The sequence below is a fragment of the Callithrix jacchus genome, chromosome 16 (genome assembly GCF_049354715.1).
Source record: "Callithrix jacchus isolate 240 chromosome 16, calJac240_pri, whole genome shotgun sequence".
NCBI lineage: Eukaryota > Metazoa > Chordata > Mammalia > Primates > Cebidae > Callithrix > Callithrix jacchus.
The window spans coordinates 92,427,153-92,445,418 of record NC_133517.1 but is presented as its reverse complement, the minus strand read 5'-3'; the positions used below and the strand labels follow the sequence as shown (position 1 = coordinate 92,445,418).

The 18,266-nt window shown below is 34.7% G+C and overlaps 1 protein-coding gene across 3 annotated transcripts in view; it reads right to left on the bottom strand.

The window, feature by feature from the left end:
- LRP12 (LDL receptor related protein 12) overlaps positions 1-18,266 on the bottom strand; it is a 96,602-nt gene that overhangs the window by 35,724 nt on the left and 42,612 nt on the right. For 2 of the 3 annotated variants that reach the window (XM_035277622.3, XM_017965640.4), the window contains exon 2: positions 5,740-5,796. The exons of the other annotated variant lie outside the window; for it this stretch is intronic. In XM_035277622.3, the coding sequence (XP_035133513.2) occupies positions 5,740-5,796 (57 nt within the window). The remainder of the gene's footprint in view (positions 1-5,739; positions 5,797-18,266) is intronic. 3 annotated transcript variants of the gene reach the window in all.

The window sequence follows — 18,266 nt, the reverse complement described above, 5'->3', positions numbered from 1 at the left end:
TATGGTATCAATAAATATAGTAGCATACTATAAATGAACTTTCTCATGATTTTCTTCATAACATTTTCTTTTCTCTAGCTTACTCAAAGAATACTACAATTAAGGCTGGGCAAGGTGGCTCACACCTGTAATACCAGGACTTTGGGAGGCTGAGGCAGGCAAATCACTTCCACTCACAAGTTCGAGACCAGCCTGGGCAACATGGCAAAACCCTGTCTCCACAAAAACAAAAATTGGCCGGGCATGGTGGTGTGCACCTGTAGTCCCAGCTACTTGGGAGGCTGAGGTGAAAGGATGGCTTGAGCCCAGGAGGTGGACGTTGCAGTGAGCTGAGATCATGCCACTGCACTCCAGCCTGGGTGACGAAGCCAGATGCTGTCTCAAAAAAAAAAAAAAAAAAAAAAAAAAAAAAGGAAGAAAAGAATACAGCATTTAATACATATACTGTACATAAACTTAATTGAATGTTTATGTTATTGTTAAGATTTCCAGTCAACAGTATGCTATTAAGTACTTAAACTTTTGGGGAATCAAAAGTTACATATGGATTTTCGACTATGGAGGGAATTGATGCTCCTAACCACCGTGTTGTTTAAGCATCAACTGTATATGAACATGTCTCTTGAGCATGATCCAAATCAGGCAAAATCCACTGGAAACAAACCACTGTAATGAAGTCACATGATGAAAATTTTATGCAGGCATAATGAATATGAAGACTAAGAGCAAAATGTACTCTATAAAGTGTTAAATAGAAAGGGCAGGAGATAAAACTGGGGATAATTTAAATGCATACACAATTATTTTTAAGGTATGTACACAAAAAGGACAAATAAAAAATTTAATATACTATTATTAATTATTCTAAGAAGGTAGGGTTAATGAGTGATTTTCTTAATCTTTTTGCTTTTCTCTAATTTTCCTAAATGCTTAATGAAACTTGTATAATAAATAGAATTTGTGAAAACAAATAAAAAACTTGATTTAGAAGTAATCATGAATTAGGAGAACATAAATTATTTCTAGAATATCCTGATTAAAGTCAGTATCATATATTACAGAGTAAAATTCAGTTTAAAGTAGATACATATTAAAAAATTAAATGTTTGTTTAATGTGTACCAAGGCCTTATTAAAAATAAACTTGACCTAAGATATATTTATTCTATGTAGCAGATGAGCAGTAATTTGGTATTTTTAAACATTTCCAAAAGAAACACATAATTTAGACATTTTTTTTAAAAGTCATTAAAATGGCCTTTCTACACTCTCATGTATACAATTAAATTACTTGCCAGTTTCTGTGGTATAATTCATAATGATTTTCATTTATTATTAGATTTATGAAAATGCCATTTGTCTTTTCTCCTTTTTCTATTGTATATATAAAGAGAGGTTTAAAATTCTGGACCAAGAAAAGCTCTAAATTAAAGAAAAAGTAAAAAAAATTAGTACATTAAGACCACGTTACAGGTAGTTTGCACATTTACTTCTGCTATTAAGTGATAAGTTCCTTGAGATAAGAATATTTTACTCATCGCTTACTTCCACCCTTCTTGGCACAAGGTCCTATCAAGTGCTTGATACATGTTAAATGAATTGAATTCACAGCCAACAGGGTGACTATAACGACTGATTTGTCCAGGGCAGTTCTGGTTTAGTCACTGGTGCAGCGTAATTAAAAATAGTGTATTCTTTCACTTTCAAAGTGTCCTGATTTGGAAAATAAATTACCTGATAATACCAGATGTAGACAATTAAAATTCTTCCTAAGATCGTCAATATACTTTCCAAAGTGCAAACTACAATCAAGCAGGGCACTGAGCACCGGCAAATGGAGTAGCAGAGGTTAAAAGAGCAGAAGAGCAGAAATAGGTGGCAGAACAGAATACTGAAGTGTCCCACCATTTCTGTTGCTTGCTGATCTCAAGAGAAAGCAAGTCCTATATTTTGAGATTCTTCCAAAGGCTGGCTCTCCATTTAGACCTGCACTGAAGGGAGCCCTAGTTTCTACCAGGGATGCAAGGATTTCAGAAAGCTTATACTGTTTTAAACATTACATCTATAGCTCCATACTGGCCACAATGCAGTGAGGGTGCTCATGCCTGTGGGAGGCCAAGGTGGGAGAATTACTTGAGGTCAGGAGTTCAAAACCAGCCTGGCCAACATGGTAAAACCACATCTCTATTAAAAATACAAAAATTAGCCAGGTGTGGTGGTACACACCTGTAGTCCCGTCTATTTGGGAGGCTGGGGCAGAAGAATTGCTTGAACCTGGGAGACAGAGGTTGTAGTGAACTGAGATCATAGCACTGTACCCAGACATACCTTTGGAGATAACATCCATTTATTTTTTAAATGATATAAGTGGAATAGACTTCATGTATTATTCTTCATTCTATGTTAGAAAGATTTTGTAAGATGAGACTTTAGAAAAAATAAGCCATGAATATGGATTTACTCATTTCTGAAATAGACTATTTTATTGAGGCATAAATATATGTAATTAAAACATACATTTTGTTATGAGCTGAATTGTGGCGCCCCCAAAGCTCATATTTTAGTTTAACTCTAGTACATCAGAATGTAACTGAATTTGGAGATAAAGTCTTTAAAGAGGTAATTAAGTTAAAATGAGGAAGTACGTGTGGTCCTTAATCCACTACGACTGGTGTCTTTACAAGAAGAGGAGATCAGGACAACGCACACGAAGGGAGACTATGTGAAGACAGTAGTAAGGCACCCATTTATAAGCCAAAGAGAAAGAACTCAGAAGAAACCAACCCTGCTGACACCTGGATCTCAGACTTCTAGCCTGCAAAATGGTGAGAAAATAAATTTATGTCGTTTAAGTCACCCAGTCTGGGACATTTTATTATGGTAGCCCTAGCAAACTAATATATATTTCTAAATATGTATCTGAAATTCAGAAGGAAAAAAAAGATTAAAAAATGTAAAACATCTTTACTGCTTTCTTTCTTTTTTTCAAACAGGAATTTACTTATAGGTATTATCAATTCTCAAGAAGAGCATAATAGTCTAATCACAAGCTATAGCTAAAAATAAGTATTATCTAACTCTTGATGAGTTGACACAAAGTTCAGAACATAGTACTGAATCTGTCCAAATTTCCAAATTTCTATAACTTCTCAATATTCTGTATTAATCTGCATAACTCAGCAAATCTGCATTTGCAAGTGATCAATATACATTATAAAATCACACATGGTAAGAAAATGAATTCAAAGGGTAAGAAAGACCCACTTAGATTTTAATGTAACAGAGCACAAAAAGCTCAATGATACGGTTTCAGACTCCACATTGCAACTAACCTTAAAAAAAACTACCTCTTTTTGAATTTTGGTATAGTATCACAGAGGAATATTCTCAGTTATCTGAAAAAGGCTATTAAAATATTCCTCTCTTTTCCAATTACACATCACTGTGAGGCTGGTCTGTCTTCTAGTATGTCAAACAAAGCATGATGTTGCAAAAGACCAAATGCAGAAACAGATATGAGAATCTATCTTCTTTTAAGCCAATCATTACTTTACAAAATTATAAAACGATGCTGTTCTTATTGTTTTTTGAAAAATAATTATTCATAAACCTATATTACGTATTGATGATAACATGCAATAGGTTACTATTATTTTAATTGAACTAATGAGTTTTAAAACAAATTCTCAGTTTTAATTTCAAATATAGTAAATATCGGTTGCTGTAGCCCATATAATCCAAAATTCTTTGAAGTCCTTGTTATAGACTGGGTGCCCCCTCAAAGCCCATATGTGGAAGTCCTAACTCCTAATGTGAGACTGTATTTGGAGATACAGCCTTTAAGAAGGTAAATGAGGTTAAATGAGGTCATAAGGATGAGGCCCTAATAAAAATAGGACTGATGTTCTTGTAAGAAGAGGTACAAGAAGCCTCTTGTTGCTTTCTCTGAGCACTCATAGAAAAAAGCCCATGTGAAGACACAGTGAGAATGTGGACATCTACAGGCCAGGAAGGAGGTCTCACCAGGGACCAACCCTGCCAGCACTTTGACCTTGGACTTCTGAAACTGTGAGAAAATTGAGGTCTCTTATTTAAGCCATCCACAGTGGTATTTTGTTGTAGCAGCACAAGTTAGACTAAAACAGGCCTCTGTAGTTTTTAAAAGTTTATAACCTGTCCTGAGACCAAAACTTTTGAAAACTACTGAATTTAAACAGTAACCATTTGGTTGTATAAATTACAGTGTTTGTAAACAAAAATACTTTATAGTTACAACTTGGAAAAGTAATTATAATTCTCATTAACTATTTGAAATGCAAAGAAAAAGGAAGAAGGTCATCTTTAAAATAACCTTATTGCTATTTGATACATATAATTCTATACCATTTGAAAACATATATTTTTTTTTTTTTTTTTTTTTTTTGAGACGGAGTTTCGCTCTTGTTACCCAGGCTGGAGTGCAACGGCACGATCTCGGCTCATCGCAACCTCCGCCTCCTGGGTTCGGGCAATTCTCCTGCCTCGGCCTCCCGAGTAGCTGGGATTACAGGCACACACCACCGTGCCCAGTTAATTTTTTGTATTTTTAGTAGAGACGGGGTTTCACCATGTTGACCAGGATGGTCTCGATCTCTCGACCTCGTGATCCACCCGCCTCGGCCTCCCAAAGTGCTGGGATTACAGGCTTGAGCCACCGCGCCCGGCCCTGAAAACTTATTTTTAAAAAGTGAAACAAACTGTGAAAAAAACTAATTCAGGCACTGAAACATTTGCTTTACACTTTTAAGAAACTAGACCTGTTTATGTGTTTGACTAGCGCACACTAACCTTTAGAGTATTTGTTAAATCTATTAACCTTCTGAATACGAAATCAGACATAAAACAAAAGAGCAAACCTTTGGTTTTGCTTCATGTGAGGAAAAGAACCAATCAAATTACAAAATGACACAAAGAAGTCAATCAACGGGTTGATAAATACATTAAGTACAGTTTTTAACCACACAAAACTTATCAATATAGGAAAATAATAAATGAACAGTAAGAAAATCTATTTCAATATAGGCAAAAATAATTATTTTACTTCTCCTAGTAACTGTGGTGGACATAGCAAAAATGGTAACAGAGCTGTGGAACTCACCTAAGAATAAAAATTTTAGTAGTTATAAGTCTTTAAGTAATTATAAAGTTATAAAGTAATTATAAGTTACATAAGCCTAGATGAGTGGAAAAAATGCATTTGCCTCAACGATGAATATCTGAACTTTATGAACACCAGTATATTGAGTTGCTTTTAATAGCAAATAAACTGTGCGCTCAAATACAATAGTTTCATGTACAATAGTACTATAATCTAAAAATCAAGCAAAAAGCTTAATTTCTAAGGCTCTAATCCTAGGGAGAGCATTCAAAATCACATTTCAATAAATTTCATTTCAAATAACTTTGTATGGAAAGAAAATACTAATTCAACTTGAGCTAACTTTTCTCTAGGTTCAATGTTTGTATGAAAAAATAATTATGCAGTCCGTTTGGAAAAGTATAATCAATCCATGGGCATGCAAGTATCAGTTTTATCTTACGCGAATTTCTCCATGTTCCAGTTACTTCATTCCTTATTACATACTGCAAAAAGCAGTAATAATTTTTATAGCCAAATATCACTTTGTAAGATACCAGGTGGCTTTCAATATTTACCATATAAGTCATGCGTGAAATTTAAACATTACAAAAAATGACTTACCAGTTGACACTCCTGAAATATGCACATTTTCAGAATGTTCTGCAAGAGCACCATTTCCTAAAATTAAACATAATGAATAAACTAATATCCAAGATAAAATTTATAAAATTTTTTCAGATCCTCCCTTTAAGAGAAACAACTACAGAGAGCTACGTTTAATATTGAGAAACTAAGTTAAAGTTTCTTACAAACTTCTTAGTGTTGTTTTACAACACTAAGAAGCTCAGAATCATAATAAGAAAAACAAACATTTTGGAAATCTCAACAATGTTGTGTTATATATCAAGGTCAAATAGATAGATCTGATCAACACCAGTAAGAATATTTCATCAATTAGTAATCCAAAGGGAAGTCAGTACTACTACAAGAAAAAAGAGAACACAGCTTGTTAAAAATAGCATTCCCCTAAAAGCATGTCCAAATCAGCCACAAGCCGGTGTAATTTCTGTTAGGGCCATACACGTTGGTACTTTAAAAAAAAAAAAAAGTCTTGCATTGTCTTCTAAATCTTCGAAAAATCTTTATTCCCTCAAATTGGTGTAAACAATGTCTCTTCAGGTATTTGTCTTAAAATTTTGTATTTTATACATCATTAGTTCTAAAGGTTTCTCTCTCTACCCATTAGTTGGATCTGGCATCACAACAGCTCAGAAACTGAGCAGAGAGAGAAAGAGTTCACCTTGGAGTCAGGTTAGGAAGGAAGCTGGCTGGAAAAAGCTTAGAAGGTAAAAGCAGAATTTTCTTTCATGGTTGGGAGTAGAGAAAATAGCAAATACTGTAAATAACAACCTTTTGTTTACAATTATCACACTTGTATGATTGCTCGAATATTGTATAGCACCCCCCCCAACCCAATGCACTAAGCTGTATGAGAACAGAATCTGTGTTTATTTGGCTCCCCCTTGTAGGCACAGTTCCTGGTACAGAGGAGGCACACAAATAGCTGAGAGATGAATAAATGAGGGATGTCCTGATGATTAAAACGAAATCATGCCCATTAAGCACTTGATACAGTGCTTGGCACATAGCATTGAACAGGTGTTGCTTTTTGTAACTGTGCAAAGTATATCATTACTATAAGAAAAAATAATAGTGATAAAACAATATTTTTGGTTCCACTACAACTATACCCTTCAAAACGCAAAGATACGTTATGTTTCCCTCAATTGAGAATGAAACAGTGGAAATGATGAGATAGGTGGGAAGGCCATATTAAGTAACAAATAAATGATTACATTTATTTTAAGTACTGTGCATTGATACCACAAAAGGGACTTCTTTTTCTTATTGTTAAAAGCCATACATATAAAATTAAAATGACTAGAAAGACTACTCATTTCTTTAACACACACAACTTATAAAAACAGGCAGCAGAAACGAAACATGAAACCAATTCAATAAAACACCTAACAAGGTTTGCCAAAGGTCATTATAAGCTACCTAAATCCTTGCCACTCACAAATAGCCTAGCAGTACTGGCCACTGTGGGAGTGTGTTAGAAATGCAGGCTCAGGCTCATTCCAGATTACGGAATCTGAATTTGCATTTTAACAAGATCCTTCTGCACACTCAGTGATCTATATGAACATTAAAGTTTGAGAAGCACTGGCAAGGTTTTGGCTTAAACCTTCTACTTCTATATTATACACAGCTACAAATTATAGCTATGTAATCTGTGATACTAAAGTTTCCAATATCTGTAAGACTGCATATTATGCTCAGGAGAGTTTTAATATCAGATTTTATTTTTTTAAAAAAGAGACAGGGTCTGACTATATTGCCCAGGCTGGACTAGAACTCCTGGGCTCAAGCAATCCTCCCATCTTAGCCTCCTGAGCAGCTGGGACTACAGGAGTGTACTACCATACCCAGTTTAGATATATTTTAAACATGAAATCTTTTTTCCAGTTTGGTAACAGAGGAAAAATAGCCAGAAGGCAAAAAAGCAGCATAATGTAATATTGAAGACTATGAATTCTGAGCTAGATTGCCAGGATCCTAAAACCAGCTCCATTACTTACTTGGTGTGCAATTTAGGGCAAGTTACCTAACCTCTCTGTCTCTCAATTTCATCTTTTAAAATGGAGATAATGTCTACCTTATAGGGCTTAGTGAAATTCTTTATAATAGTAAAAAAAAAAATCTAAAACTATTATCAACATGCACATGAATAAACTGATATAGCCTTATAAAATATTCAATAAACTGAAATAATTTTATATGTACTAACTTGGAGAGATACACAAATTTAAAATGTTTCAGATAAACAGTAAAGTATGATTTAATTTTAACTTTAAAATGATGTATGTATAGTTTATAATATGCAGATGTTAAACATGTCACATGTATGTCTATGCATTTATATAAACACTGATGAGCCTAAGGGTATACACAAACTGTGGAGGAAAACCTCTGGAACTGGAATTGGAGAGGAAGATTTGTATTGTGTACTTGAGCATTGACCAAATATGTTACAAACAGGCACATATTTCTTTAAAAATTTTATTTATATTAAAAAAAGAAGAGAAAAAGGTGAACAGAATATAGCTCATTCCCATCATTCTGGATAAACAGAAATCTGATAAATACCATGCTAATTATAAAGTATTAAAATTTCATTAAAGTATCAATGATTTTAAAAATTAGTAACACTTTAAAACAGAAAACATGATACTGTTAATTAATTTCCCATACATTTACTCTTAACTTCCTATTTAGAAGGTAAAAAAAAAAATGATAATTTCTGTTAATATCAAAGTAATGTTTCTGCTTCTGAACATCACTTGAAAAAGTGGGCTACTTAATTTATGTGTACTGCCATTCTAAAAAACATTTTTATGAAGATGTCACTTTTAATTATTTCTAGGTTACCAGTAGATAGCCCAAAGAAAATTGCTTTGCTAATAATAAAGCAAATTATATTCTCCCTAATGTCCCTCTCCCAATCCCCAAGGAAAGAAAATTTCATATGTATAAATATGAACACCCACCACCAACCTTACTATGACTACAGTGTTCAAATGCAGCCATTTCAGATATTTTTTCAGAAGTCACCATTTAGAGGTAGCGAATGCTGAAAAAAAACAGTCTGATAAAACATTACTTAACTACACATTAGCAGCTAATTATTTAATGAACCAGTTAAGTAGATAACCCCTAACAAAGTTTTTTCAAGTAAGAAAAAGTTTCATTATCATCTAAATCAGAAAATAGTTTGTTATAACAATATTTTGGTCTCATTAAATACCAATGATTGATTGGTATTGATTAATCATCCCCACTTATTGCTTCCTGTAGTTTTGACTGCAATATGAGAGAGAATCAAACTAAAATAGATGCTGTTTTAGGGAGTTTGAGTTCTAGATTCAGACTTAGGTAATAAAACCCAGTTTTAATATTTATATAGTCATGAACTTTAAATGACTTCTAAGATTCAGTTTGCTCACTTACATAATGGGGATATTATCATAAGAGAATGTCTAAATTTATTGTCTCTGTATCCCTGTTGCTTTATCTTTCTGTCTTCTTTAATATATTGCTGTCCTTTTTATTTAAGAACTAAAGTTCTTAAAGAATAGCTAATAAAGACACCCAAGATTTGATATATATGTACCAGCCAAATCGTAAGTGCCTTACAAGTGTTCACCCATCTAATCCTTAAAACAACAGCTCATTTTACAAATGAGAAAACCAAAGCTTCTAGCAGTTTGGTAATTTTTTTTTCAAAGAGCTTATAATTGGATGGATTGAACATTCAAATACAGTCATTAAAAAGTCTGTATTCCTCACTTCTTAAAAAGAATTCAGGTTCAATACTAATTCCCACAACAGTAAAGTCTGTGTTCCTTACTTTTTTTTAAAGGATTCAGACACGAATATATTTTTTATAAAAGAAATAGTGCTTAGCTCTCAGAATTAAAATGTACCTGCTACAACATTCCAATTCGTAAGAAAAACATTGGTTTAAAAGTTAAATGACTGGCAGCTGCAAGAAACGAATATGCTCAGCATACTACAATTTGTTTTCTACTGCTCAGTGAGAGGAGTTATCAAACATAAACACATATATACACACATACACCAAAAAAGCAAAGATGGTTCCTATTTTATTGTACTTAAGGAAAAAGTTCATAATCCTAATAGGGCTTGCCAAGCTCTCCACAGTCTGATTCTTCCTAACTACATCTAAAGCTTTAGCTCTTATGATCCACTTTTCCATTCTCTCTCCTCTTTCCAGTAATAATGGATGCCTTTTCAAAAACTATCAACTGTCTTTCTTGCCCTCGGATTTTCATTAAACATTATTTCTTTAGGGAGGTATCTCTTGATTCTCCCACACTAGGTTAGGTCATTCTGTTATAGATTCCTTTAGTATCCAACACTGTCACTTTTTGAAAATTTATCATATATGTTTTATCTGTGTAATGCCTATATTCCTTACTACATTATAATCTTGGGCTGGGGGAGGTGTTCTGATGGGACACAGCAGGGTTTTGTTTTGCAACCCCAGTGACTAGCACAGAACATAAAACATAGCAGAGAACACTTAGTCCATATAAGTAAGAGGCCTGCAGAGCTCCTGTTCCCAAAAAGCTGATAATCTGTTGATAAAATAAATGAAAACAAACAGAACAGAAGCAAACAACATAAAACAAAAGATAATTAACAAGCTTTCTATTCATGTGGAAAGCTTAGAGGCTTTTCTACTAAATAATAGAGATGTGGATAGGAGTGGCCACTATAGTTACTGATATTAGTCCAATTAGACAAGAATTTTTTTTTTTTTTTAAAAAAAAGTAAAACTGTGTCTATGTTTATATAGATAGGATTTTATATCTACTTGGAAAACCCAAGACAGTCAATAGAAAAATAATTAGAACACAAAAATTTAGTAAAGGCGTAGGATATAAAATAAGCATACAGAAATCAAAAGCCTTCCTAAATACAAACGATAGCCATTTGGAATCACAGCAGAAAACCCCATTTTCAGCTGCAACACAAAAAGATTAAAGAAAAAAACTCATATAACTGCTGCTGGTCATAAAAGAGGAATTAGTAACAGATCAGCAATTCTGCTGTGAACAATTTAAAAAATGGAGAAAAATATGCTTAAAAAAATTCAGACACTGGACAACAGGCAGTGCAAGATTGTGATCCCTGAGAAAAGGGAAACAAATAGAGGTGAGCCCTATTACTGTCCTTTCTGCCTGGAGACTTCCTGGACTCTGGCATATTGAGGGAGAACCCAAGCAAAGCAGGGTGATCTTGCTAAGACAAGGAGACAGAGATGAGAGCTTAGAGGGGCTCAGGCAACAGAAACATTAAGAGAACCAGTATGTTTTTTAAAACAACCACAACAATGAAACACACACACACACACACACACACACCACACACACACACACACACACACACGCACAAATCAAAATTTTCATCACAGTCCTAGTCTTAGGCTGAATGGTAAGCTGCACCTGTGTAAGGTGACACCATATAAGAATAGGCAAAGAACTACTAATGAAAGCTTAAATAAACACTACCATCCCACAAATCTGCAAGATGCTAAAGTCTGACCAGCAAGAGAGAACTCTAAAGTGTGGAGACACCTTGATAAACACATGGGTATCACAAGACCAGGAAGTCCACGCACACCTTAAGAGTAGGGCTAATGTAACTGCCAAGTAAAAGCTACTCTGCAATTGTCCTAGCAAAGCTTCAAAACAAGCTTCAACTGGAACTCTCAAAACTTGCCAGTGGGAATATAAAATAGTACAACCACTTTGGAAAACAGTTCTTTCAAGATGAATGTATACTTATTATGACCTAACAATTCCACACCTAGGTAAGGTTAATGAAAACATATCAAAAAGACAAAAAGATATTCCAAAAACATACGGAGTAAAAGAAGAAACACAAAATAATTCATCCTGTTTAATTCTATTACATAAAGTTCTAAAACAGGAAGCACTAATCTATAGTGACAGACAGATCAGTGGTTGCCTGATCTATCTGTGTGTTATTTCTTCAGCTGTGTGCTGGCTTCCTCATCAGCCTGACAAAATAACTGCAGCACCTTAAGGAACCACTCCCAGGGGAAGAGAGAATATTTGTATCCCATCACTTGCAACCAAAAGCCTTGGTATTCATTCTATTTAGAATAGCCTGGGTCACATATCCACCCGTCAAGGAAAACAAAATGGAATATGATGATTGGCACAGGCCTAGGAGTGAGGTGTTGAATTACATTTTCTGAAGCATATAAGGGCATTGTTAAAAAGAGAAAAGGGATAACTGGGTGGTAGGCAACCAACAAATAACTACTATAGCATTTTTCCCTTCAAATAAAATCCAATGCCTTATCCTTGCACTCAGGATCTACATAATATAGGCTCCAAACATACGTCTCAATTTTAATTTCCCATACTCCTTGTGCACCAAACACATTAGTCTTCTGCCCTGTTTAAAAAACAAAAACAAACGCAACCATCACAGCCCACAACCACAAAAATCCTCTTCTCTCTATATCTTCACTGATCAAATTTTTAGAGAAATTTCAAAGCTCAATTAAATTTTAACTCAGCCGTAAAGCTTCTGGAGATCACCCCAACCAGAAGTAACTTAAACTCCTATGGTCAACATTTCACATCCTTTAATGAATGAATGGAATCAGGCATTGACTATCAATAACTGCTAACATCAGGGAAAAAAAGAAAAGACGAGGCATCAGACATCATGGGCCTCCTAATGGAGAAACCTGAATTTGAGCAAGCCTCTATCTAAAGCAGCACTGTCTAACAGAACTTCCCACATGATGGAACTGTTCTATCAAGGCACTGCCCAATATGGTAGCCATTAGCCACATATAACTTTAATCATTTAAAATGAGCCTCATGTACCTTAGCTACTTAATTTTTATTTTGTTTTAAAGGTTTAAATTTAATTTAACCTTAAATTTAAAATAGCTCCTCTGGCTGATCGCTACTGTATTAGGCTTTATAGCTCTAAATCCATTTACAAGTTTGCTGAAAAGGCAAAGGACAGAGGACCATTTTAAATCCTATTATAGAGGAACACTCAACAAACTCCAGCATAAAAAACTCTAAATTGTTTCAAAAAACAAACTGCAAATTTTTTTTTTAAAAAGAAAGTTGTGAAGGAAGTCTATAGATTGAAAAAGGCTTAAAGGAAGTATCCAATAATTACAAAGTGTGGACCTCATTTAGATTCTGATTTATAAACAAACACTTAAGACATTCATGAGACAACTATAAACATGAACTAAACCGGTTTTATAAAATTGGGGAAAAATTAATAATCATTCCTGAAATAATGGCATGGCACTTATATTGATTTAAAAAGAAAACATACTTGTTATTTAGAGACACATTCTAAAATGTTAGTGGATGAAATGATGCCTGGTATTTCTTCAAAATATGCAGAAGAATTTAATAGGCTAGTAAGGAGGCGGATTGGCTCTGGGTTAGTATATGTTGGGGCCTACATACTGGGTACATACGGGTTCATTACCGTATCTATTTTCACAAATAATTGAAATTATCCATAAGAAGTTTTTAAAACAAAAAAAAAAAAACCTTTTGATAGCATATTATACAACACAAAATATTCTGGATTTGAGATTTGTGCAAATGACTGATAAATCTTAAAACATACAGGTGTCTTCAGATCAGGGTTAGCATCATAAGCATTGTTTTATCCCCCTCAGTATCTTAATTTAGTATCACATGTGCAAATTATGCAAAATAAATATTTCCAATTATTATAGTTTTAAATTTCTTATTTAGTTTTATGGTAAGACAGCACTGTAAGGAATCTTATAGATAATTCATGTCAAGTTATGTGAGAAGACAAAAAAAAATGAGGGTGGAGGGTTCAAAGCACAGGTCCTAGAATCCTCAAATCTGATATGCTGCAGCCTGATCATCACTTTTTACTTGTGAAGATATATATACAAAAAACAAAGCCACACAAATACATATTTGTCTTTTACTACCTGTAAGGCGAAACCCTGATATAGTTTACCAAAAAGGCAGGCTTAATAGTGGAGGCCTCATTTTGCCTGTGTTACATATCAGCAGGCCTAACATCTAGAACTTTCTCGTTGAATGAGAACATTCTCAGTGAATTTTGAGAATAGGGAAGGGTGGGGGCCCTAATCCAAGAAGGCTGGTTCCTCTTATAAAAAGAATAGCCACCAGAGATCTCTCTGTCTACACATATTATGCGAGGACGCAGTAAGAGAAGAGGCCATGTGAGGACACAGTAAGGAGGACATTGCATGCCAGGAAAAGAGGCCATACCCGAAACCAACCCTGTTAACACCTAAATCTCGGACTTCTAGCTTCCAGAACTGTGAGAAAATAAATTTCTGCTGTTTAAGACACCCTCTCTGTGGTATTTTGTTACAGTACTCCAAACAGACTTATATACCCACTTTCCTCACGTAGCGCTACAAGGGGAATCCCTTTCAAGTGTATGAAGAAGTCAGTATATTCTTCTAAAGAAAGATTCCATAATGTATAACAAATACCTATAATGAGATGTTTAATTTTGTAAAAAAGGTTAAGAAATCACTGAGAAATAAGATATTTTCCTGATTGATTTAATTACTGGTATCCTCAAAGCATTATTTCTATAACTTTTTTAATTGTGATGCCATCCATTATTTATATGGACTAGCCTTGAACCTGTTTGCTACTTAATAAAATAACAGTAATGATTATTTATAACATTACTTTTAATAAAAGGATACATTATAATTTTAAACCACATTCTCAATGGACATTTGGGAGTTCAGTATTTTTATATGTTTAGAGTTCCTGCAGTATTATGTTAGTAAGATTTTTATGTTTGAAATGTCTTAAAAATAAGGATATAATGACAATGAACTACTATACTGTTTAAAGAACAAATACTAAACAAACACAAGCTCCTAATATTGAGAGAATAAATCAGATCTCTTAGAACATGCAGAGATTTTTATGCCTCCTACTGCTGAGCATCTCAGTGAGTGTTCATACAGATGAAAATCATCTTCTCTACTCTAAAACTAGCTAAGGTTCTGATAAAGGAGCTCACAATACAAATTGGAAAAGCAATTTTAGGACTACCGAGTTCAAAGGTTCCTACCTATCACTGTGGTTCACAAGAATGAATATGAAAGTTTGAAATAATTCAGAACTCCAGAAAAAAAAAATTACACCCCTGTACTTCTTACAGTAACAGCTTTATTGAAAGAGGTATCACAAAATTCATCTTTTTAAAGTATACAACTGGTGGTTTTTAGTATGTTCAGGAAGTTGTACAACCATCACCACCACCATCTAACGCTTGAACATTTAAATCACTCCCTCAAAAAAGCTTGTATCAGCAGTTATTCCCCCTTTAGTGTCCTGCACCCATCCCCTAGCAATAGGTAATCTGGTTTTTCTATCTCTATGGATTTGCCTATTCTGGTCATTTCAAATAAATGAAATCATATAATAAGTGGTCTTTCATGTCTGGCTTCTTTCACCTAGCCTTATGTTTTCACGATTCATCCTTGTTGTAGCATGACTCAGTACTTCATTCCTTTTTATGACTGAATAGTATTCCATTATCTTAATATATCACATTTTGTTTACATATTCATTAGGTGACAGACGTTTAGGTAGTTTCTACTTTTTTGTGACTAGCATTGCTATGGATATTTGTATACAAGTTTTTATACAGATATTTCTCTTTAGTATATATAGAGAGTAGAACAGGTAGGTCTTATGGTATCCCTATATTTTCTTTTCTAAGGAACTGACAAACTGTATTCCAAATGGCAATACCATTTTACATTCCCATCAGCAATATGTAAGGGTCCATTTCTCCATATCCTTGCCAACATTTGTTACTGTCTTTTTCATTTTAGCCATCCTATGGGTGTGAAGTGACACATCATAGTGGTTTTGATCTGCACTTCCCTAATGAGTAATAATGTGGCTCTTTTCATGTGCTTAAGGCCATTTACGCATATCCTTTGGAGAAATGTCCATTCAAATCCTTTGCTCATTCTTAGCTGGCTGGATTGTCTTTTTGTTATTGCTGAGTTGTAAGAGTTCTTTAGACATTGTAGATATCGACACCTTGGTTAGATACATAATTTATGAATATTTTCTCCCTCATTCTATAAGCTGACTTTTCACTTTCTTGATGGTGCCCTTTGAAGCACAAGTTTTTAATTTTCAGGACAGTTAATTTACCCATTTCTTCTTTTGATGCTTATGCTTTGGTCATAGTTTATAATTATACAGTTGACCCCTGAACAACACAAGGGTTGGGGTGCTAACCCCTCTGCACAGTCATAAATCTGCATATAACTTTTGATTCCCCCAAAACGTAATTTCTAGTAGCCTACTGCTGACTGGAGGCCTTATCAATGAAATAAACAGTTGATTAACACATATTTTATATGTTATATATACACTACAGACTGTATTCTTATAATAAAATTAGCTAGAGAAAAGAAAATGTCATTAAGAAAATAACAAGGAATAGAAAATGTATTTGCTATTCATTAAGTGGAAGTGAATTACTGTTTTCATGGTGAGTAGGCGGAGGAGGAGGAGGAGGAGGAGAAGGAGGAAGTGGGAGAAGAGTTTATCTTGGAATCTCAAGAGTGGCAGAGGTAAAATGAAGTTAGGAAAAATTTGTGAAAGATACATATATGCGTGTGTTCACAGAATACATACAAATATATATATATATACACACACACACACACACACACACACACACACATACCCTAAAGCATGCACAAACATGCTGAGTGCTTTTACTCAGGTATTTTATTCTCATTCAAGGAACTAAACTTTTATACACTTATATACTTAACTACAAGCATACCTCTTTTTATTGCTCTTTGCTTTATGATACTTTGCAGATACAGCGTTTTTTGTTTGTTTTGTTTACAAATTGGAGGTCTGTGGCTCACTATATGGAACAAGTCTGTCAGTACCATTTTTCCAAGATAATGTGCTCATTTTAGGTCTTCGTGTCACAGTTTGGCAATTCTTACAATATTTCAAACTTCTTCATTATTATAATATTTGTCATGGTGATCTATGATCAGAGATCTCTGACACTACGATTGTAATTGCTTTGAGGTGCTATGAACTGAGCCTATAAAAGAGGGTAAAATAACTAATAAATGTTGTATGTGTTCTGACTATTCTATCAACAAGCTGTTTCTCCATCTCTCTCCCTCTCCTCTGGTCTCCCTCTTTCCCCACACACAATATTGAAATTAGGTCAATTAATAACCTTATAATGATCTCTAAGTGTTGAAGTGAAAAGAGCACTCACACACGTCTCACTTTAAGTCAAAAGCTATAAATGGACCACATCCAGTGGCTCACATCTGTAATCCCAGCACTTTGGGAGGCCAAGGTGGGCAGGAGTTCAAGATCAGCCTGGCCAACATAGTGAAACCTCATCTCTACTAAAAATACAAAAATCAGCTGGGCATGGTGGTGCATGCCTGTAATCCCAGCTACTGGGAGGCTGAGGCTATAGAATCACCTGAACCCGGGAGGCAGAGGTTGCAGTTAGCTGAGATCTCGTTACTTCACTCAAGCCTGGGTGACAGTGACACTCTATCTCAAAAAGAAAAGGAAAAAAAGCTACAAATGATTAAGCCTAGTAAGGAAGGCCCTTACTAAGTAAGTAAGGCCTAGCTTTTAGCTAGGCCTCTAGCACTAAACAGTTAATCAAGTTGTGTATGCAAAAGAAAAAGTTTCTGAAGGAAACTTAAAGTGCTACTCCAGTGAAAACACAAATGATAAGAAAGCAAAACAACCTTACTGCTGAAATGGAGAATCTGTTGATGGTCTGGAAAGATCAAACCAGCCACAACATTCCCTTAAGCCAAAGCCTAACGCAGAGCAAGGCACCACGAACACTAACTCGATGAAGACTGAGAGAGGTAAGGAAGCTTCAAGAGAAAAATTGAAATCTAGCAGAGGTTGGTTCATGAGGTTTAAGGACAGAAGTACTCTATGTAACATAAAAGTGCAAGTTGAAGCAGCCAGTACTGATGGAGATGATGCTGCAAGTTATCTAGAAGATCCAGCTAAGATCACTAATGAAGGTGGCTACAAGCGGCAACAGATTCTCGATGTAGATGACACAGCCTTCTTCTGGAAGAAGACGTCATCTAGGACTTTTATAGCTAAACAGAAGATGTCAATGCCTGGCTTCAAAGCTGCAAAGGACAAAATGACTCTCCTGTTATAGGCTGATCCAGCTTGTGACTTTAAGTTGAAGCTAATGATTATTTACAATTCCAAAAATCCTGGGGCCCTTAGGAATTAAGCTAAATCTACTCTGCTTGAGCAAAGCCTGGGTGACAGCACATCTGTTTACATTATTGTTTACTGAATATTTTAAGCCCACTCTTGAGACTCACTGCTCAGAAAAAAAAAAAAAGACTCATTTCAAAGTATTACTGCTCATTGACAATTCACCTGGTCACCCAATAGCGCTGA